The sequence below is a fragment of the Exophiala xenobiotica genome (genome assembly GCF_000835505.1).
Source record: "Exophiala xenobiotica strain CBS 118157 unplaced genomic scaffold supercont1.5, whole genome shotgun sequence".
Classification (NCBI taxonomy): Eukaryota; Fungi; Ascomycota; class Eurotiomycetes; order Chaetothyriales; family Herpotrichiellaceae; genus Exophiala; species Exophiala xenobiotica.
This window is the reverse complement of record NW_013562490.1, coordinates 1,185,453-1,199,218: the sequence shown is the minus strand read 5'-3', so window position 1 is coordinate 1,199,218 and position 13,766 is coordinate 1,185,453. Positions and strand designations below refer to the sequence as shown.

The following is a 13,766-nucleotide window of genomic DNA, read 5'->3' as shown; positions in this document are numbered from 1 at the left end:
ACAAGGTAGGCTGGGACGCCTGTGACCACCGATGTCCCAAGGGAGAACGACGTCGAGGTATGATACCGAGAGCCACTCATCCTAATTTGACATTCCGTCGAGACAGGTGATCATGGTAAATCTCGGGTGCTTGGTCCGTGTGGACAGTGAACGATGAACTTATCGATCCAGCGAGAGGCTTTCGAGTTCGGAGACGAAAAGTGCATGATGGTACAAATTTACAAGTATTGTCAATCACGTGATTCGATTTCTTCTAGTCGTCCTCGTTGTGCCCAGTGTCCTGTTCCTACGAGGTACCTTATCTGAGTACCAAACCACAGGCGGCCATCATGGTCTATATCTCATCGCCGATCTTTGACCATGTTCTAAACGCATATCCGCCAGCCATGGTGCGCTCGATCGCCACCACCGAACTCGAACTTCCCTGGTGCTCCTCGAATAGCTGGTCTACCCCCACCGCTGACGACGAGGCCTTGTCCCCCTCGAAGCGGTCCGCTACCAGTCCTACAATGCTAAGCCGTGCTTGAATGTCCCGCACCTCACCTCCAGACGTCGACACTGCTACATACGTCAGTGCGGTGCCCAGAAGCACAAACGCCAGATTAGCCGCGATCAAGCAGAACAACGGCGCCGTCAGCAGCCTCGTCACGAGGAACGAGGACCGTTGTTGCACCGCAAGCGCAGGAGCCAGTTGAACCGACTGCGCCCCCACACCCAGCGCAGCCTTGCTGTATGCGAGGGCGTACTGGTCGGCGAGATCCTGCGCGTTAGTGGCAGTGGTCGCAGCGATCAATGCTGCGGTCTGTAGATTCGACTGCGCAACATGGGCCTCTGCCATGGGTAATTGCCAGACGTTCGCCACGGATGCATTGCTCAGAGTGGCCACAAAGCGCGTCACAGTGCCGTTGATCGAGTCGTACTCGATGTCGTACGTGGCGATGGCGCAGGATAGTATGAACGCGATGCCCCCATGCATGGGCGTTACAATTTGCGTTTCATGCTCCAGACTCGCCGGCTGCACGGTGCCAAAGAGCGCGCCGATGGCGTAATAATAGGGGTTTTGAACGCCATAGAACGTCTCGTTGGACGACATTGCCGCGTCGGAGAAGTAAGTGGATATCCAGCCGTCGGCGGTCGTTTTAAGGTCGCCGTAGAATGCATTGGTGCAATGAAAGGGCGTCGATGCGCCACTGAAGCCGTTCAAATTGCACTGCCTGGACGAGGGCTTACATTCGGTCCTCAGGCCAAATGTTGTGGCAGTATAGTCACGGCTTGCTATATCGCCTGACATCGGGATTCCAAGGTAGGGGTATATCGGGTCCGGACCGTTGTTGTACACGGCGATGGTGTCAGAGACCTTGTTAAGAACCTGCAAAGACTTGACACTATCGGCCAAGAATGTCGCCGACCCTGACCAGCCTAGGTTGCATAATTCAGCATCCGCGGCGTGAGAATTGTTCGATGTCAAGCAGCCTGGCGTGAGCAAGAGGCTGTAGTTTGCTGCCCCTGTGATCGGGCTGATTTCGACAAAAGAAACTGTCGAAGTTGTGATGTGAAGCCAAGTATCAGCCAGGAAGACGATTATGCTACATGTGCGTCAGCTAGATGGTTGGGAGGCTTTGATCGAGGTATACCCAAGGATCGTAGCAACGACGGTCACAAACGCGCTTTCTGTCAGCAACGGAGGTCTACCCGGTTCAAGGAAGCAGACAACCTCTTCCATAGGGTTGAATGCAAACTTCCTGTTGGGTGCCTGGGACACGTTGGGGCTGGGAGAGGCGTTGACCTTCTCCTCAGCCTCAAAGTTGTGACTCTGCACCCTGACCCAGGTGCCCGAGATGGTGTTTATGCTGACCTGCCCGCGTCGCCGTCATAATGAACGACGGATCGCGGTATTAGTGAATTGACGAGCAATCCACGGGGTATTTCCCTCTCTGTCCTTTTCTCGCCAGGCCGAGATCTGGACTCCTTTTGCTCAACAACCGAAATGGCACTGGCAGCGCGTTGGGTGCCTATCCAAACGCCCATTGACTTTCCGCGAAATATACAGAGAGATCTTGCACCGATGCCCACTGCACAACCATCGAAATATCATCCACACAAACGCCTGATAATCGAGCAGAGCAGTTTGACTTCAGTTTGTGGTTATGTAAATGGAAATAAGTGTCTGTCTGCTCGTGTAGTAGCTTTCCAGAGGTCCTGCTGATGCTAGAGCAGCAAGTCCTGTCACCTGCGCCAACGGAGGGTATTGCGGCTATCAGTCAATATTGGACGTGGTTGGATGCTGTGCGAGCTACCACACCACATCATCAAGGAAAGTCGTCCTGGATTCATGCAATTACCTTATAGCATGTATCGATGGTGATGACTTTGACGGTAACTGTGACGAGGCGTGTCAGTCGAACGAAATGATTCTGAAATGGTAGGGCCATCAACATACCTGACAAGTATCGTAGTTGTTCAACAATTATGCTGACAACATACAAGCACGGACTGGTCAGCCTTTTCGACATGGTGCAACACATACAGTTTCCCCTACGGCAACAGTTATGCCTGCGGCACTGACATGTTTGAGCTGTTCTCCGTTCAAATGAGCATCAGCACCCCTGCCCAGATTACCGCACCGGATTGGGTGACCACGACATATTCTGGTCCCAGCACAATGACTATGGCTGCTGCTCAACGGATCCAAGATACGAGCGAGTTGGGACACCAGGTTGGCCAAATAACCGCTGCTGTGGTGGGCGCAAGTTTTGGAGCCGTCCTACTCGTTATATTGGCAATGTTCCTTTGTCTTCGCAAACGGTCGAGGCCACCTGGCGCAGTCAGGTTCATGTCGTTCCAAGAGCAAGGCCGGCCCCTGGTCCCGATAGCACCAGCTCAGCTTGGGCCAAGTTATGCCGATGACAGATCAGACTTGGTGACTTCGTTGGCGCGAAATTGAGGCAGGAAGTGCCACCGCTATATTGATGAAATCCACGGTCTGGCAGTGCAGAAAGAATCGTTTGCGTTGGCGACATGTCGCGAGGTGAAAGTGTAGGTGTACGCCGAATGATGCATCGTTCATCCAGCGCGCTGCCGCCGAGCTACAACGCTGAAGTATCCACCTGGAGAACTGGCGAGTTGGCATCTCGGCATTACACAGCTGGAGAAGCTCGACCAGCTAGTGTCGTTGGCACCTTTACCCAGAGTGCTAAGTGCTGGAGAGCACTTGGCAGTGTACCTCAGTGGGCAGGAGAAGATTGGTTTTCGACTGTTGCTTGGAGGTGGCTTTCTTATTAACCCTTGAACCATTCCAATTGACAGCACGGAGGTACAAGCAACACTTTCCTTCCTGGGGATAGACAGGTCCAGTCCACGCTCGGCGCGCAATAGCCAACTCCACAAAATCAACCCGCGTGTGGCACCACGAATGCACAGACTCATTGAAGGGCCGAGGGTGGCCTTCATTGATATAAAGCCGTCTCAACTAGGCATGTCGCATTCCGAGAGCTTCCTTCGTATTTAGTCAAAAGTCGATCAGTACGAGACAGAAATAATAACAGCAGTCAGGTCTCTCCAGTAACAAGTCCCAGCATCAAACCCTGTTCGATATGCCTTTGTCAGATACTCTCTCGCTGTCCTTGCTCAAAAATGGGGCCAGCATGATCGGGACTGGACTTTTGTACGGCTTCCTCATCCCAATCGCACCATTTCCGCGGCTTGCCCTCACAGCACACACCCAATTCGTCATGGAAGGGATGTTCGTTCTCTGCGCAGGTCTTGTCCTTCAGTCCAAGCCGGCGGGCCTTCCAAAGGACGTCGACACTCTAGCCCAAAGCCTTGGCAAGTGGCAGACCCGATTGGTCTACTGGGGTGCTACAGCTTGTTGGATCCCATTGACTTTCGAAGCACTCAATGCGTGGTGGGGAACACGACAGACACTCTCAATAGCAGCCGAAGCTGCCCACATCCTGACGGACGGGAGGGACTGGCAGGAGACGGTCATGTTCCTCGCCCACATCCCTCCAGCACTATCAATGGCCACGTTAGTAAGTCAAGTCACTTCGTGATGTGCCGCATGCACACTGGATGCCTTGTGTACAGCAAAGCTTACAATATTGTAGTGGCCGGTCATAGTCTGGAAGCTTTTCTCGCTCCCCGGTGCGCGCGTTTCGAACTCACAGCGATCGACAGTTCGCGTAAAGAACAAGTGATTCAGGGACCATGATGGTGGTATAGCGAGAAGATGAAGGATGGATACGTAGCAATCGGACTTGGACCTGTGGATCTGTTGAGCTCGATCTCATGAGTGTCGGCAAGTACGAGTAATTGGCCCCAGTAGATTGCTCTAGACTGGCATAGCGGCAAGACACGTCAACTCATGCTGCCGTGATCGACCAAGGTACCACCTCCACACAGACCTCATGCCTGATACTATGAGTGACCACAGTGACTTAGGTACGGATGAAGACTTGCCAAGATGAGTAAAATCAGATGGCGCCTCACATTGGATCGGGCCAAGGGTAATGCCGCCCTGTGCTCGCTCAAGCCGGGGTGAGCGATCACTTGTATCTCAGCCGTCACGGGGTTCGAAGGGGCCTAGCACCTCGGCGTGGATGGTGACATAACCGACCTGGCTTACCTTGATGGAGACAAACGATGCCGGCCTACAATCAGCTCTCTGTGTTTAACCGTCAAGGCGGCCTCGAACGCTCTGATCATATTTAATCAAAACGCGGACTTTTTCAAGCAGCGTCGCTTAGCCTACTTCATGTTAGCTGCAAGATTGGGTCCATGGAAGGTTTGGCACGTAGTGACAATCTACACAGCGGTATCCGAGTCGCTTTAACGGTATCGCCAAAGCGCCCTCACAAACAGGGTACAGGCTTCTCACAAAGGGAAGATCGCTCGTGAAAGTCCCGGTTGAGACAAGGCTTTCATTGAATAGCCTGTCTGCAGAAACGATTCTGTTCTGTGTCTCATGCTTCACGTTACAGCTAGCGCTGTTCCGATGGCTTTGAGGCTGGTTGATGGAACAGTTCACTGAACCGGTTGTAGAACCCTTCAGACCGCAGTATTGCGGCTGTCACTAGGATCATTATGACAAGCGTAACCACGAAGACCCAGACCGCCGGTCCCGAACCAGTCATCTCACTCAGATTCATCCCGAAAACTGCTGTGGTCAAGGAGAGTGGAAGGTAAATCGCTGCCAGCCTCGTCAGAAGTACGCTTTGTCGCGTTTGCTTCAAATTCTCCTGACTATCTCGAATAGCAATCGTATTCATGAGTAATTGAAGTGTTTCCATGAAGAAGATGTGAAGTTGACCTGCTCTTCCTAGTAGCTGGTCGTGGATTTCAATCGGCGTCAGTCTCATATTAAGGTTGCCTTTTAGGGTTCGATTTTGCTCCCGCAACTCGTTGAAGAAAATGGCGACTGGGTCCGGCGCGAAACGCTGCGTCTCCGTCATAGTATCCATCATCGTGGAGAGCTCTCTTCGAAGATCGTGCAAATCGTCACTGATTTTCAGATTCGGCTTCCGTATCCGGTTGAAACTGATGTCTTGAATGTCGGCATGAAGACCCCTAAGATTCGTCTCCCATAAAGAGCTGGACAGCATGTAAAGCAAGGGAATCCTAGGAAACAGGCCAGGTTCAGAGAACAAGAGATCGATTTGCCATTGGTGATCAAAGGCATTCTTAAGCGCGTCCATTGGAACGCACATCCTTTTGGCCCTTAGTGATGGCAACAATAGCCCGCCGCGGTTTGTGGAATATGGGAATCTTAGTATAATTTGGGCTTGCACATCGTTTCCTACGTGGAATGCGCGGTGGCCATCAATAGGAGGGTCGACAAGAAACAGATCTAAGAACTCATGAGCCAAAAACCGCCTTGATCAACGTGGCAATAGTACGTACACAACTCAGGTAGCGGCCGGCAATATGAGATCCTTATGTTGGAATTGACTGGCCAGGGATCATCTTTGAAGATATACCGAGAGCAATAGTTCTTGGACAGGTTTGTTAAATCAGGGATCGATATCTTCGTGTCGTAGTACTCGAATATCCCATTCAAATGTTGGTATTCATCCAGTGAGTGCTCTATCTTATCGCCATGCTTCCACTCTACACGATCCCAAAGGCGGTCTTTGGCGGGATTCATAGCATGATTGGCAAAGAACAGCGGATGGACCCGCCATGTCGTCCCAAGCTCTTCTATGAATGCCGGTGAAATGTTCTCGATAACGCAAACGGCTCTAAGGCCTTGCTTCTGGTCATCCCGTACCCTGTTGATGAGTTTTGTTGCCGTCAATCGACAGACATCTCCATGCCCTGCCGTATTCGAGTTTGTATAGAAGACTCTGGTTTCGTAGCGTTCTTTCCTGGAGAGCAAATCGAGGACGTTACACATATCTCCGGGAACATTCTTGGCAAATTGTCGCACGCTTTCAGCGTACTGCGATGCCATTTTGACGGGAACCGATGTTGATCACGGTTAGAACTACTGGATAATGCCGTAGGCCGAACAGAGCAAACTACAGATTCAGTCAAGGGAGATCACGACTAGATGATAAGGTGTTCGACTTGAACTGCCAACTTCACTTAGTCTCAAAGGGCGATGAGCGTCGGTTTCCAGAAGCCGCATGCAAAAGGCTGTGATGTTACGAACCGACCTTCATGCGGCCGCGGAAACAGGCAGACATATAATAGAAGGTCCACCGAGGGGAAGGCAGTCTTTCAGGCAATGTCATTCTATCTCCTCCGCAGCCAAATTGTACGTTGAAGTCTTGGCACAAATTTATATGGAAATCCTACCAAATGTCCTACATTTCGAGAGGTGATTTCTTCCATAATTTTGAAGGTAATAACCAGATAATAGTCTAGAAGCAGTTTCAGAAGACTAAAGAAAATAGTAACCTAGTTAAATCTGAAAGTTCCTGTTTACTGTAGTGGAGGAATGGAGATGTACTTCAGTTAAGACCTTTAGGTAAAGGTCTTAATTAAGATGTTTAACTAAATTTCTCATTAGACTACCCTTCTGGGCATGGTTTAGTTAAGAATCCTGCCAAGACTTAAACGTTACAATTTTGGCTGCGGAGGAGATACGCCGAGCGGTTCTCCACGTCATCGTAAGGCTACGAATATATAATCCACGGTAGTGCCCTCGACAGTTCGAATGACAAGTTTCTTCTTCACCCCTACTAAGATTACACGAAGTCTGTCAAGGGCTACTTGATGACTAAATAAGGAAGGAAACGGTACAGGGAAACAACGGCGCGGGTGGTGCATCACTGCACCATTGCCTTGATGGCACCATTTATTATTAGTGCTTGAGGAAAGCACTTTTATGAGTCTTCCGTGGTCTGACACTCGCCGGAGTACCAGGTCGTAACGTTTGATTCCTGGGTACGAACAGCTCCTACTTAGAATAAATGTGTAAGACAGGATACCTTCTCTTGTCGCTATTTTAAGTCCAAGCAACAGACCTCAAAGCAGGTTCTGGAAGCTGCTCGCCTGATACAGGCTGACACTCGTTCCCACCCATTTGTAGATAGATAAGAGAAGCTCTCCGTTTCCCGGAGAGCTCAAACAGACCAGAGCAGAACACAGATAGAACCATAATCAATCCACTCGTGCACTGTCAAAAATACCTGATCAGTTCAACCAAACGTCACATGAAGATCGGTTGGTTAGGGCACCATTCCTGGGGGTTTCCGGGTAACTGAGCTCCTAAATGTACCGGAAATACAGTCCTCGGCACCTAGTGTCTTAAGACACACCCTCGGCTAGGCCGTCTTCAATTATAGGAGTGACACTACCGTAGGACAGTGGTCATGGGCCACGCTAGAAGGACGCATCTCCTAGGACCGAAAATGTCCTGGGGTCGGCAGTCGGCCTGGATGGGCGATCCTAGATATCGACGTGTCCCAGGACAGCGCACTCAGAACACTCGGAACCCCAGGACTTCCCCGCTCTCTTTAAGTGAGTAATTGTTATACATTGTCCCAACCTCCCTCAAGAAGCTATGTAAGAGTCTTATATAAGCTTGCCCTGTCCACTCATTTCACCTATTGGGGCTAGTCTTCTAGCAGGGTGAGTGCGAAAGTGAGAGAGGGAGGGTGAGTGGTTTCAAAAGCGGCACGGTCTGGGTGAGTCGCACGTGAGCTCGGAGCAGTTTTTACTTATCTATGGTTGCCAAGGAATGAATGAAATTCGGAGAAAGCGACTTTGAAGTTGGAGAAATTTTTGTCCGCAAGACAAAAGTCTCAGTTTCAATTTTTCCCTTGCATTTCGGACACACCGCAACGAGAATCTCATGGCGTCCGGCAGCAAGAGAAGAAAGCTGTCCGACGGCAGCTACGATGCCGTGCCTATCGCCACTGACCAGCCTGCCGTTGAGGGAGAAGCCCCCCCTAAAGACCAGCGACGCTCTCTCTTCGTCCGATCGCTCCCAGCGTCTGTAACAACCGAACGTCTAACAGAGCACTTCTCCCAGTCGTTTCCTTTGAAACACGCCACTGTCGTCCTCGATCCCCAGACGAAAATCTCCAAGGGTTTTGGGTTCGTGACATTCGCCGATGCTGAAGATGCGCATGCTGCAGTCGAGCAATTCAACAACTCGACGTTGGACGGGAGGAAAATAAAGGTGGAACTTGCACAATCCCGGCAAAGAGAGACCGAAGGTGGACTGAAGAGTGGTAAAAACCTCACTGGTGTACAACTGCGAGCACAGCGCGAGCAGACGCGAGCAGAAGTTCAGCAGCCAAGGCTGATTGTGAGGAATCTGCCATGGAGTATCAAGACAGGAGACGATCTAGCCTTGCTGTTCAGAAGCTATGGCAAGGTCAAACACGCAGTCGTCCCACATAAAGGTCCCAGGGTGCAGTATGGATTTGGGATCGTCGTGCTCCGTGGCAAAAAGAACGCAGAGAAAGCCATTGCCGGAGTCAATGGTAAAGAGGTGGATGGCCGTACACTCGCAGTCGATTGGGCCGTGGACAAAGACACTTGGGAACAGCAACAACATGCAGCTTCTGATGCCGCAGGATTACTAGCCGAAGAAGAGACTACACCAGCAGGCGATGCGGAGCCAACGCCCGAGTCTGCCGCAGAGGCTGAAGGCATTGAGGACATTCAAGCTGACACGACATCTCTAATGGAGTCCGAAGCACAAGAATTTGACGATGTTGATGACCTCGACGCCGAAGACGTCGCCACCGAGGAAGATTTGGAGATGGACGAAGAGAGTCAAGATGAAGAACAGCATGACTCCAAAAACGACAGTACGGTCTTTATCAGAAATTTGCCCTTTACAGCGGACGATGAGAGTCTACGGGAACATTTCACTACCTTTGGCCCGGTTCGGTATGCGCGAGTGGTCTATGATCCCGAAACGGAACGTTCGAGAGGCACAGCATTTGTCTGCTTTTACGAGGTAGACGATGCCAAGGCTTGCGTCAAAGACGCCCCTAAGCATGACGCTCTAGCGGGCAGCGCAGACAACGACAAGAAGCGCAAGGGAGAGCCATTGAAGCACTCGATTCTTCAAAACGAGGCGACTGATCCATCAGGTCGGTATACGCTTGAAGGTCGCGTGCTTCAAGTTTCGCGGGCGCTGAGTAAAGGAGATGCCGAGCGAAGAGCGAATGAAGCAAGCGAGAAAAGGGACATCCGTGACCGAGACAAGCGACGTTTGTACCTCCTATCAGAGGGATCAATTCCAAGGGGTTCGCAACTGTACGAGCAGCTGGGCAAGCCGGAGATTGACATCCGCGAGAGCAGTGCTCGTCAACGACAACGTATCATCAAGAATAATCCGAACCTGTGTCTCAGCCTCACCCGGTTGAGTGTCAGAAACCTTCCTCGAAGTATTGACAGCAAAGCGCTCAAAGCTCTGGCTCGTGAGGCAGTGGTAGGCTTTGCCCAAGATGCGAAGGCTGGCCTTCGACAACCGCTGAGCAAGGAAGAGTTGCGTCGAGGTGGTGATGAGGAGAGGGAAGCTGAAAAGCAGCGCAAGCTCGCGGGGAAAGGCATTGTCAAACAAGCGAAGATCGTGTTCGAAGATACAAAAGGAAGCAAGGTCCAGGAAGGTGCAGGCCGAAGCCGTGGCTATGGATTCATTGAATACTTCAGTCATCGAAATGCTTTGGCAGGGCTGCGATGGCTCAACGGGCATATGGTGAAGGCCTCGGGCGGCGAGCGGGGAAAGAGACTCATCGTCGAGTTTGCAATCGAAAATGCTCAGGTCATTCAGCGCCGCAACGAACAGGAACGAAGGGCCAGAGAGAAAAGGGGTGACAAGACATATGAAAAGAAACCCAAAAGCAATGCCCAGGATGACAGAGCGAAGACATCCCAAGGCAAGAAGCGGAAGCACAGTGATGGAGATGACAAAGCGAAACCCGAAACTTCGAAGACACCGGATTCCGAGGAGAAGAACCGCGTGGCCAAGCGCAATCGCATCATTGCAAAGAAGCGACAAGCCAGAAAGACACGTAAAAGCTGATGAAGGGATCCCAGATGGTCCGCAATTTGTTGGAGTCACTGGGGGTATATATCATCCTGACCGACATGCATTTTGTGGTTGAATGGAGAATTCATGAAGCATCTGAAGTGAAACGCCTCCCTTCGTCCATGCCAGCATTTTGAGCTCCCTCGACCTGTAGAAAGAAATAGTCAGCACCTGCTTTCTAGGAGGCCTATCCTCGTTTCTTGCCGTTGTGATTGCCAGTCTTTGCATATGCCGTTCTTTTACACTCCTCCTCTTGACCACGACAGGCTCAGAGTCTGTGTAGAGGTAGCTTGGAATCACTGACCTTGCCAACAATATTATATCGCTTGCTAAAGAACGTGTACCACTCGTCCAACACAGTCTTGTATTTGTCGTCGAGATCATCCCAATCCGGGACGCAGTCTTCAGGCTTCAGGCTCGACAGGGCAAGCGCACGAGAGGGATCCTTTCCGGCGAATACTGCGCGAGGACATTTGGTAAGCCAGAGACATTGGATTGAGAATGAGGCTGCAACAGAAAGAGAGGCCTGCGCACCATGATATTGACCCTTCTCTCCATATGCAGAATTCTTCGACACGTCGAAGACAGTTCCCTTTATCGCAACATACGTTGGTTTATCCGGATTCGTCCCTGTCACACAATCGCAGCTTCAGTAATAGGTTCTTGTGCGCACGCGCAACGCCGGTGCGACTCTGTGCCTACCGTCGCATTTGCTCAGCTCTTCTAGTGTGATGAGAGTCTCCTTCGGCGGATTTAGTTCGACTTTGACTTTGGGTTCGAATCGTTTGTTCTCCGAATAAGGACTGGGTGAGGTTGGATCGGTCATGCTGCCGGCGTGGAATCAAACAAGTCGATCGGTATCGGTCACTGCAAAATGATGGAAGATACGAGAGCGAAATCAGTCAAGAGACGGTCCGAGTACACGCAGTCGAGAGTTGAGCTAGAACACAACAGGCGAAAAGTGCTCGAGTGACCTTTGCAGATGGAGGATGAGGGAGGGGTGCACTGTCTTGTCTTGGTTCGTATTGGTTCGCGGGGCAATGTGCAAAGGGTGGATAATGGTGGCTCGGCTGGTACTACTGTAGCAGGTTGGCGATACAGCTGATGGGCTGGCTCATGGGCTGCCACTGGCTGCCAACTCGTAGGTGGCTCAGCGGCGGTGATGGGCACCTAGATGGGTCTGGATTGCGAAACCTCGACCGGGAACTCCCCCTTCATGCAGTCGTTGATTACACATGCACACCATCATACACCCATCATCCATATCGAGCCTTTCCCAGGTTGATCCCAGTCGACCAGTCGCTACACTTCTCTATGTGCTTTACCTCGATCAGGCATCTCGCCATATCTCTACTCCGTACCCCGCAGCACAGTTGCAACATTGAATCCATGAATAGGCGAGCACGGCACAAATGAGCGCCGTCTAGCTGCCACTGGCGTTTCGGGCCCTGAGCCGCACGTGGACATAGGAACAATCCTATCGATGAAAGAGGTATATTTACATCTATGTACAGGCAAGTGTGATGCTTTTACTCCTTTGTCAGTGGCTTCACTGGAGTCTCGACCATCAGGCCCAAGAGAGAATGAGCCACTTCGGCGGCAGCAAGGACGGTGGTCTCTCCAGGATTGTCGTAGATAGGAGCAACCTCAACCACGTCAGCCCCAATGAGCCTTAGACCGTCAAGACCGTCCAGAATGCTCAGAAGCTCACGAGTCGTCCACCCACCGACTTCGGCGGTCCCTGTAGCGGGCGCAAAGGCGGGATCCAGAACATCGATGTCGACTGAAATATAGACATTGGTATCACCTACCCTCGCTTTGAGTCTTTCAATTATGCCAGCCACTCCAAGCTTGTCAATGTCCCGGGCAGTGATGATTTCGAACCCACAGCGTTTGTCATTCCGCCAGTCATACTTTTTGTTGACGGCAGGCGCACGAATCCCAGCGTGAGCAGAAGAGTTGAGGATGAGACCTTCTTCATGCGCAATGTGAAGGAAAGTCCCGTGGTTCACTCCAGCATAGTGCGAAAGACCTCCCCCAAGGACTTTGGGATCCCAGGTATCAATGTGACTATCGAAATGGATCACGCTGACGGGGCCCCAATGTGACACTGTCGACCGCAAAGCTGCTAACGTCGTGGTATGGTCACCACCAAGTGTGATGACTCGAGGGACCGTGGAGACCTCGGTCGCATTTGCTGGACGGCTTGATATGACCTTGTGCGCTGTCTCGAGCTGTTTCAGAGCCACAGTATTGTCGAGAAATGTCAGAGGAGCGTCCCCGCAGTCTACCATCCGAGCCCATTCGAGAAATGTGTTGTTGTGCGTGTACGGACTCCATGCCATAGGAGCTCCAATTCTTCGGGAACCCCTGTTATAGGTCAGAATACCAGCAAAGACGCGAAGTGAGCTTCCAGGAGCCGAGATCAAAGCAGATCAAAAGCCGTCGTGACTTACAATCTGATACCTGTCGGCCCAAAACGGGTCCCTGGTCTTCCGGTGGTAGCTGTATCGAAGGGAGCTCCTAGAAATGCAATATCGTACTTTTCTACATCCGTGTCCGGTGACAAGCAATGGACCCAAGGAAGATTGGAGAAGGTAGTCAGACCAGCGAACTTCTCGAACTCGAAGAAGGCCTGTCTCTCATTATTGACCGAGGATCGATATTGGCCATGCTCGTTAGCCTGAAGTGGTGCTACAGGAGGAAATACGATCTCCCGGGCCACCAAGCTGGTCGGCAATAGCCAAAGTACTGATAGACTCAACGAGGCCAGCATGACCTTGACTTGGAGCTACAAAAGCACGAGGGAGAGGCAATGGCCCGTCAAGCGCCGTTCCAAAGCAGCCGTGATCTCGTCGAGGCTAAAAAGGAGCTACAAGGAAACCAGAGAATGGCCTCGCATGACCCCCGTATCAGAACAGCTGGTAAGATTTTGCCCCTGTCTGGGATTCCCAAGCAACGTGGAGTGCAGCGATATGGAACTCTTGACGGTGTTCAGTTAGTGCAGATGTGTAGCACAGTATCGTCGTCGCAGGGGTTGGATCGAGATACCGTATACAAGGTAGCGAATCCGGAGCAGGGGGTTTGCACAATCACCAAGCACACAGATAGCGAACAGCAGCGGGCAAGAAACGGCGAGCTCTCACGGGCTCTTCCCGCGCTCGCTAGATAGCAGGGTATGATCGACCAAGACTTGGAGGCTGGAGCTGATGATAATGGATAATGAACCAGGGCTGTCGTGGCATGAGAAAAGCTTGGAAGCTCGCCCAAGCAC

General features: G+C 51.5%; 6 protein-coding genes across 6 annotated transcripts; 2 read left to right on the top strand and 4 right to left on the bottom strand.

Annotated features, from left to right (window-relative positions):
- Positions 1-334: 334 nt before the first annotated feature.
- On the bottom strand, positions 335-1,723 carry PV05_08175 (uncharacterized protein; the record flags this gene model as incomplete). Its single annotated transcript, XM_013457675.1, has 2 exons — positions 335-1,586; positions 1,635-1,723. The coding sequence occupies 2 exons, from the start codon at positions 1,721-1,723 to the stop codon at positions 335-337; spliced, it is 1,341 nt and encodes a 446-aa protein (XP_013313129.1).
- A 1,799-nt stretch (positions 1,724-3,522) lies between these two features.
- On the top strand, positions 3,523-4,561 carry PV05_08174 (uncharacterized protein). The gene is made up of 3 exons (XM_013457674.1): positions 3,523-4,031; positions 4,107-4,384; positions 4,441-4,561. Exons 1-2 carry the CDS (start codon positions 3,594-3,596, stop codon positions 4,194-4,196), a joined length of 528 nt encoding a protein of 175 aa, XP_013313128.1. The 5' UTR covers positions 3,523-3,593; the 3' UTR covers positions 4,197-4,384; positions 4,441-4,561.
- A 418-nt stretch (positions 4,562-4,979) lies between these two features.
- Positions 4,980-6,448, bottom strand: PV05_08173 (uncharacterized protein; the record flags this gene model as incomplete). Its single annotated transcript, XM_013457673.1, has 2 exons — positions 4,980-5,845; positions 5,899-6,448. 2 exons carry the CDS (start codon positions 6,446-6,448, stop codon positions 4,980-4,982), a joined length of 1,416 nt encoding a protein of 471 aa, XP_013313127.1.
- Positions 6,449-7,798: 1,350 nt separating this feature from the next.
- Positions 7,799-10,678, top strand: PV05_08172 (uncharacterized protein). The gene is made up of 2 exons (XM_013457672.1): positions 7,799-8,129; positions 8,181-10,678. The coding sequence occupies exon 2, from the start codon at positions 8,297-8,299 to the stop codon at positions 10,484-10,486; it is 2,190 nt and encodes a 729-aa protein (XP_013313126.1). The 5' UTR covers positions 7,799-8,129; positions 8,181-8,296; the 3' UTR covers positions 10,487-10,678.
- Positions 10,415-11,492, bottom strand: PV05_08171 (uncharacterized protein). Its single transcript, XM_013457671.1, has 4 exons — positions 11,195-11,492; positions 11,027-11,122; positions 10,797-10,951; positions 10,415-10,640 (listed from the first exon to the last, which is right to left on the bottom strand). The coding sequence occupies exons 1-4, from the start codon at positions 11,316-11,318 to the stop codon at positions 10,578-10,580; spliced, it is 438 nt and encodes a 145-aa protein (XP_013313125.1). The 5' UTR covers positions 11,319-11,492; the 3' UTR covers positions 10,415-10,577.
- Positions 11,493-12,021: 529 nt separating this feature from the next.
- On the bottom strand, positions 12,022-13,731 carry PV05_08170 (agmatinase; the record flags this gene model as incomplete). Its single annotated transcript, XM_013457670.1, has 2 exons — positions 12,949-13,731; positions 12,022-12,862 (listed from the first exon to the last, which is right to left on the bottom strand). Exons 1-2 carry the CDS (start codon positions 13,266-13,268, stop codon positions 12,022-12,024), a joined length of 1,161 nt encoding a protein of 386 aa, XP_013313124.1. The 5' UTR covers positions 13,269-13,731.
- Between the last annotated feature and the right edge of the window lie 35 nt (positions 13,732-13,766).